The 14,003-nt window shown below is 39.3% G+C and overlaps 1 protein-coding gene across 16 annotated transcripts in view; it reads left to right on the top strand.

Annotated features, from left to right (window-relative positions):
* The window catches only part of OSBPL6 (oxysterol binding protein like 6), a 218,002-nt gene that overhangs the window by 189,465 nt on the left and 14,534 nt on the right, over positions 1–14,003 (top strand). For 11 of the 16 annotated variants that reach the window (XM_058712846.1, XM_058712888.1, XM_058712811.1 and 8 more), the window contains 6 exons: positions 163–270; positions 2,243–2,380; positions 11,566–11,653; positions 12,157–12,410; positions 13,157–13,294; positions 13,659–13,722. In XM_058712846.1, the coding sequence (XP_058568829.1) occupies positions 163–270; positions 2,243–2,380; positions 11,566–11,653; positions 12,157–12,410; positions 13,157–13,294; positions 13,659–13,722 (790 nt within the window). The remainder of the gene's footprint in view (positions 1–162; positions 271–2,242; positions 2,381–11,565; positions 11,654–12,156; positions 12,411–13,156; positions 13,295–13,658; positions 13,723–14,003) is intronic. The other 5 variants (XM_058712903.1, XM_058712936.1, XM_058712870.1 and 2 more) reach the window with 4 other exon arrangements.

Raw genomic sequence — 14,003 nt, 5'->3', positions numbered from 1 at the left:
CATTCATTTCCTTCTTAACAGTAGGATCTGGCCTATGATGACTCCACAAATTATAGCTAAGAACATCCTAGACTTTGTTGTCTAATGTGTATTTGTGTGCTTGTTCTGCTTTATGCTTGCTTATTAACTTGAAATTACATGTGCAATTTTTGTTATTTTAAGGCACTCAATCAGAATGCTGAACTAAGAAGTCGGTTGAACAGAATACATTCAGAATCTATTATTTGTGATCAGGTTGTCAGTGTAAATATTATTCCTAGCCCTGATGAGGTAAGACTCATTTTTAATAGATGTCGAGTACTTATTTTATGGCATCTAATTCTACTGTATATTTGGGGGTGGGGGGTTCTTTTTTACAGTTCTTACAATGTTAAGAAGATTCTCTGCATAAGTATTTGTGTTGTTGACAGTCCAGTGTTCTTTAGAGTGAGGGATGTCCATAAGCTCAATATAATTTCTTCTTGGTGATCAGTGTCTATTTTTTATTTATATCTATGTTCATCTGATGCTACTGAATATTTAGTTTGTATATCTACTCCAGCTTGTGAATTTCCTGTGTCTGTCGCAGTCTTCATTTGAAATGTTCATTATCATCAAATGACCCATGAAATGTTGGGGAAAAAACATTTTTAGCTGAGAGGGTGCTAAATGCAAGTTTTCTTAAGGTTTATTTTGAAAGCCCTATCTTAGGAAAGAAATCACCTAACCTTGCTACAATAATACTAATGATGCTATTGCAGTTACTAAAAGTGATGATGATAATTAATAATTAGTTGCTAACAGAGGTCAAGTGAATGAATGCTTACTGTGCGGTAGGCATTGTGCTAACAACTTAACGTGTGTTATTTCATCTGACCCTCCCAATGACCTCTGAGGTGGGTGCTATTATTATTCCATTTTTCAGTAGAATTTTTGAGGTATTAGTAAAAGGATAGAAAAACATTCAGTATTTGGGCTAGACTTAGTATATAATTCTGCTTATAACCCTTTATAAAATTATGATTTTATAACCATGAGACTTTATACTTTTCAACAGTAATATTAGAGCCTTATATACAGTAATATATGTAACAGGTAAGGGTTTTAACTAATGTGAAGGTCATATTTACAGAAGCACATTTTACTAAACATCTATAGGTGCCAGGATTCTATCATCTAATTGCTTGGGATATGCCATCCCAAGACAGCTTCTCTTTTTTTAATATTTATTTTTGTATTTTGAGAGGGAGAGAGAAAGAGTGAGAGTTAGTGGGGGGAGGAGCAGAGACACATACAGAGAGAATCCCAAGCCAGCTCCATGCTGTCAGCACAGAGCCCAACATGGGACTCGATCTCATGAACTGAGAGATCGTGACCTGAACTGAAACCAAGAGTTGGATGCTTACCCAACTGAGACACCCAGACACCCCAAGACAACTTCTTTTTGACTTAAATTTCCCACCCTATGTCCACTCACCTTCATGCTGATATCACATGATATCTGGTGATACTCAGGCTCACTCACCTGCTCAGAATCCAAAATTATTTCCAAAACTTGATCATTCAAAAATTGTTAAATCTTAGTTTGAATCTTAGTCTTAGTTTGAATCTTTCCAACCTGAAATGTGTACTATTTTACACGCACGCGCGCGCACACACACACACACACACACACGCGCACACACACACACACTCACACACACAGTTTGACTTACTGAATAAAAATATAATTTGACATAGGTTTAATACTCTAGTCCTCTTATCTCATTGGTCAAAATCCATGATCAAATTGGAAAATGACTTCTATATTCTGTATCAAAAATTAGTTTTATAGATTGTTTTCTTAGCATATCTAGAGGCTTCTACAAATATGTCTTGAGATTTAGTATACTGGTTAGAATATGGCTAGTAACAACAGATCTAGGTATATGAGAATGAACCTGTCTGCACAACCAAATCGGGGTATTAATAGGGGTTCAAGCTGTTAAACTCCACTTAATATCCATTGAGCATAGATCTGAAATCGAGTCACAGTACCAACACCTTTCAACTATGCCTTTCAGATTCTTTAGACATATTAGAAGAAAACGTATGCAATGGTCATTACTGAGTTGCAAGTGAAAATTACTTGTGGTCACCACTCTTTTAACATATGGTGTGAATTTCTCTAGAAATCTGGCCTGGCACATAATGGTCTAATTTCAACAAATAGGTTTTCTTTCAAGGGAAAAACAATGACAGCAAGTGCTTCTCTCCTCTGTAGGCTGGTGAACAAATCCATGTCAGTCTCCCCCTGTCACAGCAGGTAGCCAATGAAAGCCGCCTGTCCATGTCAGAGTCTGTCTCCGAGTTCTTTGATGCCCAGGAGGTGCTGCTCTCTGCAAGTTCGTCAGAGAATGAGGTAAGGTTTTTTGATGTGTCAACTCCAACTGCTTCTGATAATGAGTTTGGGTTAAAGAAAGTAAGACTATGGGACTTTTTTTTTTTTTTTTACATCATAATAAGATTCTCAAATTGTAGGAAAGCCAAAACATGTAAACTACATTGGTTCCCATTTACTTAATACTTTGGGGTGCTAACTTATTACTTATTAAATTGGATGAATAAAAGGAAAGAATCTAGCATTTATTCAGATGCTCCTGTACAATTTGTATTTCGGGGTAAGCAAATAGTTGATGGCAATTGTTTTTGTAGAAGGAAACTAGTTAAATGTAGAAAGAATGAGAGAATTTGAATATCACCATTTATACACCTGTGTGTGTGCATGCATGTGTGTGCACACACATACACACACACATACATCTTTGCCAGAGACATGAATTTGAGCTTCTTTATTATTATTATTTTAATGTTTAGTTATTATTGAGAGACAGAGAGAGAGACAGAGCATGAGCAGGGGAGGGGCAGAGAAAGAGGGAGACACAGAATCCAAAGCAGGCTCCAGGCTCTGAGCTGTCAGCACAGAGCCTGACACGGGGCTCAAACTCACAAACTGCAAGATCATGACCTGAGCTGAAGTCGGACGCTTAACTGACTGAGCCACCCAGACATCCCAGATTTGAGCTTCTTTAGAAGGAGAATGTCTAACATGAAAAGATGCTCAATATTGCTCATTATCAGGGCAATACAAATCAAAACCACACTGAGATACCACCTCACACCTGTCAGAGTGACTAAAATTAACAACTCAGACAACAACAGATGTTGGCGAGGATGTGGAGAAATGGGAACCCTCTTGCACTGTTGGTGGGAATGCAAACTGGTGCAGCCACTCTGGAAAACAGTGTGGAGGTTCCTCAAAAAATTAAAAATAGAATTACCTTATGACCCAGCAGTTGCACTACTAGGAATTTATCCAAAGGATACAAGAGTGCTGATTCATAGGGGCACATGTACCCCAATGTTTATGGCAGCACTACAACAATAGCCCAGTTATGGAAAGAGTCCACATGTCCATCAACTGATGAATGGATAAAGATGTGGTTTATATATACAATGGAATACTACTTGGCAATGAAAAAGAATAAAATCTTGCCATTTGCAACAACATGGATGGAACTGGAGGGTATTATGCTAAGTTAAATAAGTCAGAGCAAGACAGATATCATATATTTTTATTCATATGTGGAATTTGAGAAACTTAACAGAAGACCATGGGAGAAGGGAAAGGGAAAAAAATAGTTTCAAACAGAGAGGGAGGCAAACCATAAGAGACTCTTAAATACAGAGAACAAACAGGGTTAATGGGGGGGTGAGCAGGAGGGAGGGAAAAATGGGTGGGCTTTGAGGAGGGCACTTGGTTGGGAGTCACACTGAGTGTTGCATGTAAGTGATGAATCATGGGAATCTACCCTTGAAGCCAAGAGCACACTGTATACACTATTTGTTAGCTAACTTGATAATAAGTTATATTTTAAAAAGAAGGATAGGGGCACTTGGGTGGCTCAGTCGGTTAAGCGTCCAACTTCAGCTCAGGTCATGATCTCACTGTCCGTGAATTCAAGCCCCACGTCGGGCTCTGTGCTGACAGCTCAGAGCCTGGAGCCTGTTTCAGATTCTGTGACTCCCTCTCTCTCTGCCCCTCCCCCACTCATGCTCTGTCTGTCTCTGTCTCGCAAAAATGAATAAATGTTAAAAAAAATAAAAAATAAAAAAAAAGAAGAAGAAGGTTAATGTCTAGAATATATAGTTGGGTAATTATGGGTTTTGGAGGTTACCACTGGCTAACATAAAAACTTTTTTGTTGTTTTGTTTTTTACTGAGGTATAATTTACATACAGCCTTATTTAGTTTCAGGTGTACAACATAAGAATCGATTTCTGTATGTATTGCAAAATGCTCACCCCAGTCCGTCTAGTTAACACCTGTCACCATGCATAGTTACAGAATTTTTTTTTCTTGTGATGAGAACTTGTAAAATCCACTCTCTTAGCAACAATCAGATATGCAGCACAGTGTTATTAACTATAGTTGACATGCTGTACGTTACATCCCCAGGACTTACTTATTTTATAATTGGAAGTTTGTACCCATAAAGGTTTTTGGATTGTTCTTCATGCTCCTAAGTCTTGGAAACAGAGTTTTCCTTAATCATGTTGCAGAAATTGATCCTTTAACTGAAATTTAGAAATTTAGTTAAGCATACTTTGAATTTTCTTTTTTTCTCTCTTTTTGTCTCTCTTTCTTTTGTCTTTCTTTTCCTTCCTTCCTTCCTTCCTTCCTTCCTTCCTTCCTTCCTTCCTTCCTTCCTTCCTCCCTCCCTCCCTCCCTCCCTCCCTCCCTCCCTTCCTTCCTTCCTTCCTTCCTATCTTTCTTTTGGCATGGGAGAAGCAGCCAAAGCTCTTTCCCACACAGTTGATTAAAACTTTTGTCATTTGAGGTTGCAGATTTGGTACTGCATTTTTACAAAAAGGAAGTGAAATAGTTGCTAAATAACAAATAGTTGATAAATGTTATTTCCATATGCATAGAAAATAGATTGGAAGGAAACATCCTGACAATTAGTTGTAGTTGTTTTTGGATGTTTGAAATTATGAGCAATTTTAGAAACAAAAATAAGTGGAGAAGAGAAAGAAATAATGAACACATCTCACTTTTATAGTGGGGGAGAGGTAAAATAGAATTCTTGTATCGGGTACTGAATTTGTTACCACACCAAGCCATGCACCTGCCTCTCAGATTGCTAGTCATATGTTAACAGATTCACAGGGACTCCCATGTACAAGCCGGAGTACTAGTTTAATTATTCATAATGATAATTGATCAGATGCTATCAGATGGGCAGAATAATCATGCTTGCTGATTTATATCTCTTTCCCTAAGGCCAACCCACATGGGAAGCCTAACTGTAGTCAGCACATTGCTTGGTGAGCAAGGAACCGGAGCAGGAAAAGTGATTTGAAGGAACCAAAGGCTGGGAGGGCTGCAATGTAATAGCCTCCCGCACAGCTTTGTCTCGGTTATCGGGCTACTCTGCCACATGGACGGGGTATTTGCGCATCTCCACACCCCCCAGGGACCACCATGCTGGAGGCATGCTACCAGCATTTTCTTTTCTGAGTCTCTCTTTTCTGACCTCCCGTTGCTGACCACCCTTCATCCGTCTCAGTCAGGTTACAGTCAAACTTGGTTCCATGTTATCTGAGCTCTGACCCATCATCCGATGACTTTGTAGCTTATCCCTCTGTAAGCAACCTAATTTCCCTATTTTCAAGTTCTTGGAGGCACACTGACTGGGTGCCCAAGTGCCACTTGTCACAGACACTGACAATACAGAAATGAAGAGGATGTGAAGCAGGTTATTTATGTCACAAGCCAAAGCAGCATGGTGGTACCGGCTCTGGGGGAAGAGTGAACCTAGTGGCAGAGGGAAGGATGGGGGCACACAGAGATGATGCATTTACTTTGAGGCATTATGTATTTATCAGACCTCTCAGTGGAGTTATCTGGCCAGCATTTGGGTATTCAAATCTAAAGCTCAAAGAGAGGGGTGCCTGTGTGAGTCAGTTAAGCATCCAACTTTTGATTTTGGCTCAGGTCATGATCTCACGGTTCATGAGTTTGAGCCCTGCATTGAGCTCCGTGCTAAGCATGGAGCCTGCTTGGGATTCTCTGTCCCTTTCTCTCTGCCCCTCCCCTGCTCTCATATGCATTTGTTCTCTCTCTCTCTCTCTCTCTTTCTCTCTCTCTCTTTCTCACTCTCTCTGTCTCAAAAACATTTAAAAAACAAAAATAAATAAATAAATAAAGCTCAGAGAGAGAACAGGTCTGAAGAGAGAGCAAGAGTCAACTCAGGATCCACATAACCAGCTGCCTGTGAGACATTGTCACCTGGGTGTGCCACACAACCTCTCAGCATGTCCAAAAATGGAGTAATCAACAAACCCCTTACACACACACATATCCCAAGTGGGGAGAATCCTGCCCGTACTTCTCATATTGCTTATCTAAGTGCTCTTCTACCCAAGTGTTCACATCAAATACCTGGGTATTGGCCTTCACCCCATCTGCCCTACTAGGACTCACCACATTGATTTCCTCCTTGGCTCTGTAACATCTGTCACCTAAATACTACCAAATCCATACATTTTCCTACAGCTTCACTGCCACTACTCCGATTCGACCCTCCATCATCTCCCCACTGGATTACCTGATCAATCCCCATTACTCCTTTTCCTGCCTTCTTTCTTGCCCCTCTAATCCATTTTCCACTGGACAGCCTGATTAATCTTTCTGAAATGGAAATCTGATCATGTCCCTATTCTCCAGGGTCCTTAACATAACTATCTAAACTCCTTAGTCATCACACAAAGACTTTATAATCTGCTCTCTCTTCTCAGCTGCAGCCTTTTGTAATTTCTATTCTTCTGGGGCCTTTCAGGGGCCAAATATTTGCTAACTGAATGAAGGAATGCTTATAGCACTTTAACACATGATTAATCTGAGAAACATCTGGGCATTAGCTGTCTTACATTAACATTTTCCATGAGTGGGAAAAAAATCTGCTTTGTGTGATATCTACCAATGCGCTTCATTTAACGAATGTTCAGCTCCTTAAAAAAAAATGCTCTTCTTGCTCCCAGAATGATCTACGTCCTTTCCTCTACTATTAACTTGTTTCCACAATACTATATGCCTGGTCACGTATAGAAAAAAAAATATATATATTTCCTGAATTCTTTTGAATCCCTAAGCTCTTAAAGAGAAATATTTGTCCCCAGGACTTCTTGACCATTGGGAAGAAAATGAATGTATATTGATTGTTTTATTATAATACTGCAGAGCCTTAACTTTATATACAAGATAATGTACATGGACCACAGCCAGACTGCCCAGCCTTAGCTATTCCTCACACATATGAGAATGTAGGTCTTACTCAGGGCCCACTGTCATTGTAGAATTGTTTTACATTCTACATGGACCATTCATTCTAGAAGGAAATGGGTATTGGACCATTTTTATCATGGATTAGCTTGGGAGGGATTAGAAATTCAAGAGAAATGGGCTGTTTATAGCTTTTTGTAGGATAAACATGAATGTTATCTTAACAAATGTTCAAACAGTACATAAGCATGCAACACGAATTTGGCTTAAGAAGGCATTGTCTCCTCTAACATAATTAGGTGTGATTAGCTTTTTAAAGAGAAATCATGTGGAAGACTTTGATTTACTCTTTTTTTTTTTTTCTATCAAGCTTAGGAAGGTGGCTTTCATGTGCCATGATGATTTAACCATCAGCTCTTTTACAGTCAATAAGAACTGGAAACCAGTTGCAGTGGGAAAATGTGAATCAGGAAAAGACTTTACTTTTAATTTTCCATCTTTATAGACTTGCTCAGTGTGCAAAGCAAAACCATCATTCTTCATTTATATATACAGTAGTTCTATCATTGTTATCCATAAATATATTAATCCTCCTCAACTTTAATTTTTAAAACATCAGCAAGAAAGCCTGAAACCTTAAAGGCAAAGACTGATTGATTTTATTATCTACAAATTTAAAACTTCTACATGGCAAAAAAAAAGCTAAAACCACATTAAAAAATAAATTTCAAACTTGCCAAATGCACTCTATATGACAAACTAAAAAATGTGTGAAAGAAAACAAGTTTACAGATTAAAAATAGAACTACCCTACAACCCAGCAATTGCACTACTAGGTATTTATCCAAGGGATACAGGTGTGCTGTTTTAAAGGGACACATGCACCCCAATGTTTATAGCAGCACTATCAACAATAGCCAAAGTATGGAAAGAGCCCAAATGTCCATTGATGGATGAATGGATAAAGAGGATGTGGTGTGTATATATATATACAATGGAGTATTACTCGGCAATCAAAAAGAATGAAATCTTGCCATTTGCAACTACGTGGATGGAACTGGAGGTTATTAGGCTGAGTGAAATTAGTCAGAGAAAGACAAATATATGACTTCACTCATATGAGGACTTTAAGAGACAAAACAGATGAATATAAGGGAAGGGAAGCAAAAATAATACAAAAACAGGGAGGGGAGAAAGCATAAGAGACTCATAAATATGAAGAACAAACAGAAGGTTACTGGAGGGGGTGTGGGAGGGGGGATGGGCTAAATGGGTAAGGGGCATTAAGGAATCTACTCCTGAAATCATTGTTGCACTATACACTAATGTGGATATAAATTAAAAAGTTAAAGTCAAAAAAAAGATGTGTGTGTGTGTGTGTGTGTATACACACACACACACACACACACACACACACACATACTCAATAGGGTATTACAGAACAATCAAAAAGAATGAAATCTTGCCATTTGCAATAACATGATTGGAACTAAAGTGTATTATGCTAAGCAAAATTAGTCAGAGAAAGACAAATATCATGACTTCACTCATGTGGAATTCAAGGTACAAAACAGATGAACATAAGGGAAGGGAAGCAAAAACAATATAAAAATAGGGAGAGGGACAAAATATAAGAGACTGTTAAATACAGAGAAAAAACTGAGGGTTGCTGGAGGGGTTGTGGGTGGGGGGGATGGGCTAAATGGGCAAGGGTTAAGGAGGACACTTGCTGGGATAAGCACTGGGTGTTATATGTAGGGGATGAATCACTGGATTCTATCTCTGAAATCGTTATTGCACTATATGCTAACTAACTTGGATGTAAATTTTTAAAATTAAAAGAAAACTTTTAAGGAAAAAAACCGCAAATTTAAAAAAAGATAAAATGCAGAATTTAAAAAGAAATTTTTCTACATAAGGTAAATAGATACTAAAAAGGGATAGTGTTTAAGTGGGCGTAAAGAGATGGATGTTTTCGTCTGCTGCTAGTGAGAACAAATTACTACCATCTTTCCAGAGAGCAACTTGGCAACATGTGTCTAAAGCCTAAATGTGACCCATTTGATCCAGCAGTTTCACAGCTAGGAATAAATGTTAATGAAATTGCCAGACAGAATCACAGAAATAGACTTACAACGATGTGCATCCAAGTGTTGTCAGTAATAATAAAAAGTTGGAAGCCATTTTTTTTAAAGTATATTTATTTTGAGAGAGTCAGAGACAGCGGGATTGTGGGAGGGGCAGAGAGACAGGGAGAGAGAAAATCCCAAGCAGGCTCCACGCTGTCAGTGCAGAGCCTGACAGGGGGCTCAAACCCACAAAACCGTGAGATCATGACCTGAGTGGAAACCAAGAGTCAGACCCAATGGACTGGGCCACCCAGCTGCACCAAAATTTGGAAACCATTTAAAGGTTGGCTAAGTTCCTTGTGTTATACCTGTATAATGAATTATGTTGACTTTCCAAATAAAGATGAGAGGTATATTTATTATAATGGAAATATATTCAGAACACCATAACACAGTATATAAACTGACCCCCTTGTTCAGTATCTAAAGATAAATATATCAACATGTTTTTATAGGCATTTCGAAATTGGGGGTAATATCCAGATGTTAGAAGTGGTTTCCACTAGGTGATGGAATTATGGTTCATTTTTATATAATCTGTTTACCCTCACATAATTTCTAATTTTTACAATAAGAATGTTTTGTTATATATGCAGAAAAAAATGTAGCGTTATTTCCATTTTCAAGACAGTAAGTATGTGTATCAACAGCTTTCTTTTCTTTTTTTTAATTTTTTTTTTAACGTTTATTTATTTTTGAGACAGAGAGAGACAGAGCTTGAACGGGGGAGGGTCAGAGAGAGAGGGAGACACAGAATTGGAAGCAGGCTCCAGGCTCTGAGCTGTCAGCACAGAGCCCGACGCGGGGCTCAAACTCACGGACCGCGAGATCATGACCTGAGCCGAAGTCGGACGCTTAACCGACTGAGCCACCCAGGCACCCCAACAGCTTTCTTGCCTACAGTAGACACCTTGGTTATTCCCATTTCTGAGTGGCTCTATTGTCCTGCTCTGTTTTCTTACCTGATCCATTTCTAGCTCCCCGTATTAGTACATATGTTGCCCCTTAACTTTATCCCCATGCAAATTTTGGTTTCATTTTATGACATGTTTTTCTCTTATACAGAGGGGCGTAATTCTTGATTTCCCCCATCCCTGGATCTTCCTCTCTCACTCCTAAATAATCTGCCAAATTTTGTCCATTGTCATCAAATGTGGCTCTCAAGTAGCTTTACTTCCAGATCTTCACTGTGGCCGTCTGAACCTAAGCTGTCAGTTATCTCCTACGCAGATCTATGTAGTATCCTCTTAGCTGAGCTCCCAAAGGCAAAGCAGCCAGGTGTCTTCCTGAAAACTAACAGTGACTCAGTCATCCCCTTGCATGTAATAACTCTGTGGGATTTTATGGATCCCTTTATGTTGTCATGAAACGCCCTTCACAGTGGGACCCTCCTCCTGTTCATCCCACCCTCTGTCACAGCCCCTCAACTCCTGAGCATTCCTAGAATGGAATGTTTCCCTCGTGTTCCTTAGCTGTGTACACTCTCCCTTCCTCCTGTGCTTCTTCCCTTTCTAAATACCTCTCCAACACCCAGTGCCAATTTTATTTCCTCTGAGCAGCCTCTCCTGACCCCTCTAGGGAGGAGTAGAAGCCCTCCTTTTTTTTGCATGTTCTTATTATATTATGCTGAAATACACCTGATTATGTACTGGCCTCCCGCAGCCTCTCACCCCAACTAAGGCAGGAAGCTACTTAAAGACAAAGGCTGATTTGGGGGCACCTGGGTAGCTCAGTTGGTTAAGTGACTCTTGGTTTCTACTCAGCTCACATCTTGTGGGTTCAAGTGCCACATCAGGCTCCACACTGACAGTGTGGAAGCCTGCTTGGAATTCTCTATCTGCCCCTCCCCTGCTCTTTCTCTCTCTCTTTCTGTCTCTCTCTCTCTCAAAATAAATAAATAAACATTAAAAAACATTTTTTTAATAAAAAACAAAGGCTGCTTTCGAGCAGTGCTATATTCCGGCTGATGGCACACACTCTCGCTCAAGTGTTCATTGCATGTGGGCCAAGCCCATTTCTCCCTGTGACCCAGGCTATTTATTTGGACAACAGTTTGTTCTTAATCATTTGATTTTTTTGACCTTTTGAGATGAAACAAGAATTCTGATCCTTTCTGTGTGCTTTCCCTTTTTAGGCTTCAGATGATGAGTCTTACATCAGTGATGTGAGTGATAATATATCTGAAGACAACACCAGTGTTGCAGACAACATTTCTCGGCAAAGTAGGCATCCTTTGAGCTTCCAGGTTGTTCTGTCTTATTGCCAAGTTAGAACCCTGGTGATTCAGAGAATAATCATTTTCTCTCCTTACTAATTGTTTCTTCAATACATTTTATGTTTGTACAATCTGCTGAGGTAAATGGTTGGAAAATCTGTTAGGTAGATGCTTAAATGAAAAAATTTTACTTCTTGCTTAAACCAAAAGTTCGAGTCTTTCTTATTCACTCTATGTACTTTTTTAAAATTTGACTTATCTTTTCTGGACTATTATTTGAGTTTATTTAATACCTTGTTTAAAAAAAAAAGATTATATGTTGACATTTTGTGCATTTATTAGCATCCCTGTGTTGAAATAATTCCATTCACTCTTGAGAGAGTATAGTGAAGGCGTAGGAAATGTATCACAATCATAATTATTTGAAAGAGTTGTTTCCTTCCTAGATGTGATGAAATCAAAAAAGCGAAGTATCTTTTATTATGATTCTTGTCTTTCTCTCTCTTCCAGTCTTGAATGGGGAGCTTACAGGAGGGGCCTTCCGAAATGGACGTCGAACATGCCTTCCAGCTCCCTGTCCTGACACCAGTAACATTAACCTGTGGAATATCTTGAGGAACAACATTGGTAAAGACTTGTCTAAAGTCTCCATGCCTGTGGAGCTGAATGAGCCACTCAACACGCTGCAGCATCTCTGTGAGGAGATCGAATACAGTGAGCTTCTGGACAAGGCTTCAGAAACTGATGACCCCTATGAGCGCATGGTAATAAATAATAGAACAGCGCTTTTTAAGGATTCGTCAACCCTAGATGTGGACTAAGGCAGTATTCATTAGGATGGAATCTTTGGGTTTTGCGTAACACTCTCACCAAGCAGTTCGCGTAAATTGGGCAGGGCCGTAAAGTTCCAGATACCTCTATAGAAGACATATGCTTTGTGACTTATCTTTGTCATGAGTGTTTCTGAAGTTAGGAGGTAAAGGTATCACACTCCTTATAGGTCTGAAGCGTTACATGGCCTTGCTTTATTAGCTTTTCCTGAAAGCCAAGAAGCCCATTTGTTCAAGAACTTGGGTCAGAAAAAATAGCCTCCTATTTGTGCTCTGCCCTGGCCTCTACTCCATATGACTGTGGAAAACCTGACTGCCCTCTGGAAAGAAAGCACCAGCAGCCACGAGCCTCCTGCACATGGCACTAAGCTATGCAAATGGCATAACCTATAAACTAGGTGTCAGAACCATTGAACTCTGTGACACTCCAAAAACTGGGTGACAGGTGAATGAAGAATACTCGGCCTCAGTTGCCTGCTGTTTCCCATCCAAGTTGAGCCTCATTTTCACTCCTTTTTTACCCATGAGTTTATGAAGAGCCTGTGCAAATAATAGAGAATGCAAATGCTGCCAAATCAGCCCCCATTGACAGGGGGGTGTAAAATCTAGAGGAATGAGGGACGAACAGACCTGGAAGTAGTCTCTCCTATATTATTTTCCTTTCTTAAATGTTTTAACAGGTTCTTATTGCTGCATTTGCAGTTTCAGGATATTGCTCCACCTATTTCAGAGCAGGAAGTAAGCCATTCAACCCTGTCCTCGGGGAGACTTACGAATGCATTAGAGAGGACAAGGGATTCCGATTTTTCTCAGAACAGGTAAGCCCAACTGGACTCAGTGAGGTTTCTGTGCAGAAACTATAGGAAGACAGTTTGACGATGAAAACAGCTTTTTTGATAAACCACTGCTTTCAGTGGGGTATGATACCAGCTTCCAGAAAACTCACTTTGCTTATCTTTTAATGTATGTAACTTCTCTAGAGAGTGTTTATATAAGCATGAAGTCTTAAAGTGACTGATTCAGTAATTTACTTACACATTTTGAGAATAATTCAGTAACAGAGATGGATGAGTTGACTACTTTTTTATTTCGGGGTAGCCTGTATATGTTGCAAAAAACTTAATCATTTATAGAAGTTTTAACACTGATGACATTGCCTTCTTTTTTGTTTTTAATTACCAGGTTAGCCACCATCCACCCATTTCTGCCTGTCACTGTGAATCCAAGAATTTTGTGTTTTGGCAAGGTTTGTATTTCAATTATAACTTCAAAATCCAGTGAAACAGTTTCTGTTTTCTAAATGTACATTATGCTCAGGTTAGATTTCTGCCTTTGGAACTCGGAGAATGTTAGTAATTGGTGTGGAGTTGAGTTTGAGAAATTAGATTTCCTGGCTTTAAACATGAAACCATCTGGGAGATGAAATTGTATACGTAGGCAACAAAGCCCTAGGGACAGCAGAGCTCCATGCCCACTGTGCCAGCTCAGGGCTATCACTCTACCTCATTATGCCTCATTATCTGCCCT

This window comes from Neofelis nebulosa, chromosome 2 (genome assembly GCF_028018385.1).
Source record: "Neofelis nebulosa isolate mNeoNeb1 chromosome 2, mNeoNeb1.pri, whole genome shotgun sequence".
In the NCBI taxonomy this organism is placed as follows: domain Eukaryota; kingdom Metazoa; phylum Chordata; class Mammalia; order Carnivora; family Felidae; genus Neofelis; species Neofelis nebulosa.
Note: the sequence above shows the minus strand (reverse complement) of the source record. Positions and strands in the feature narration are given on the sequence as shown.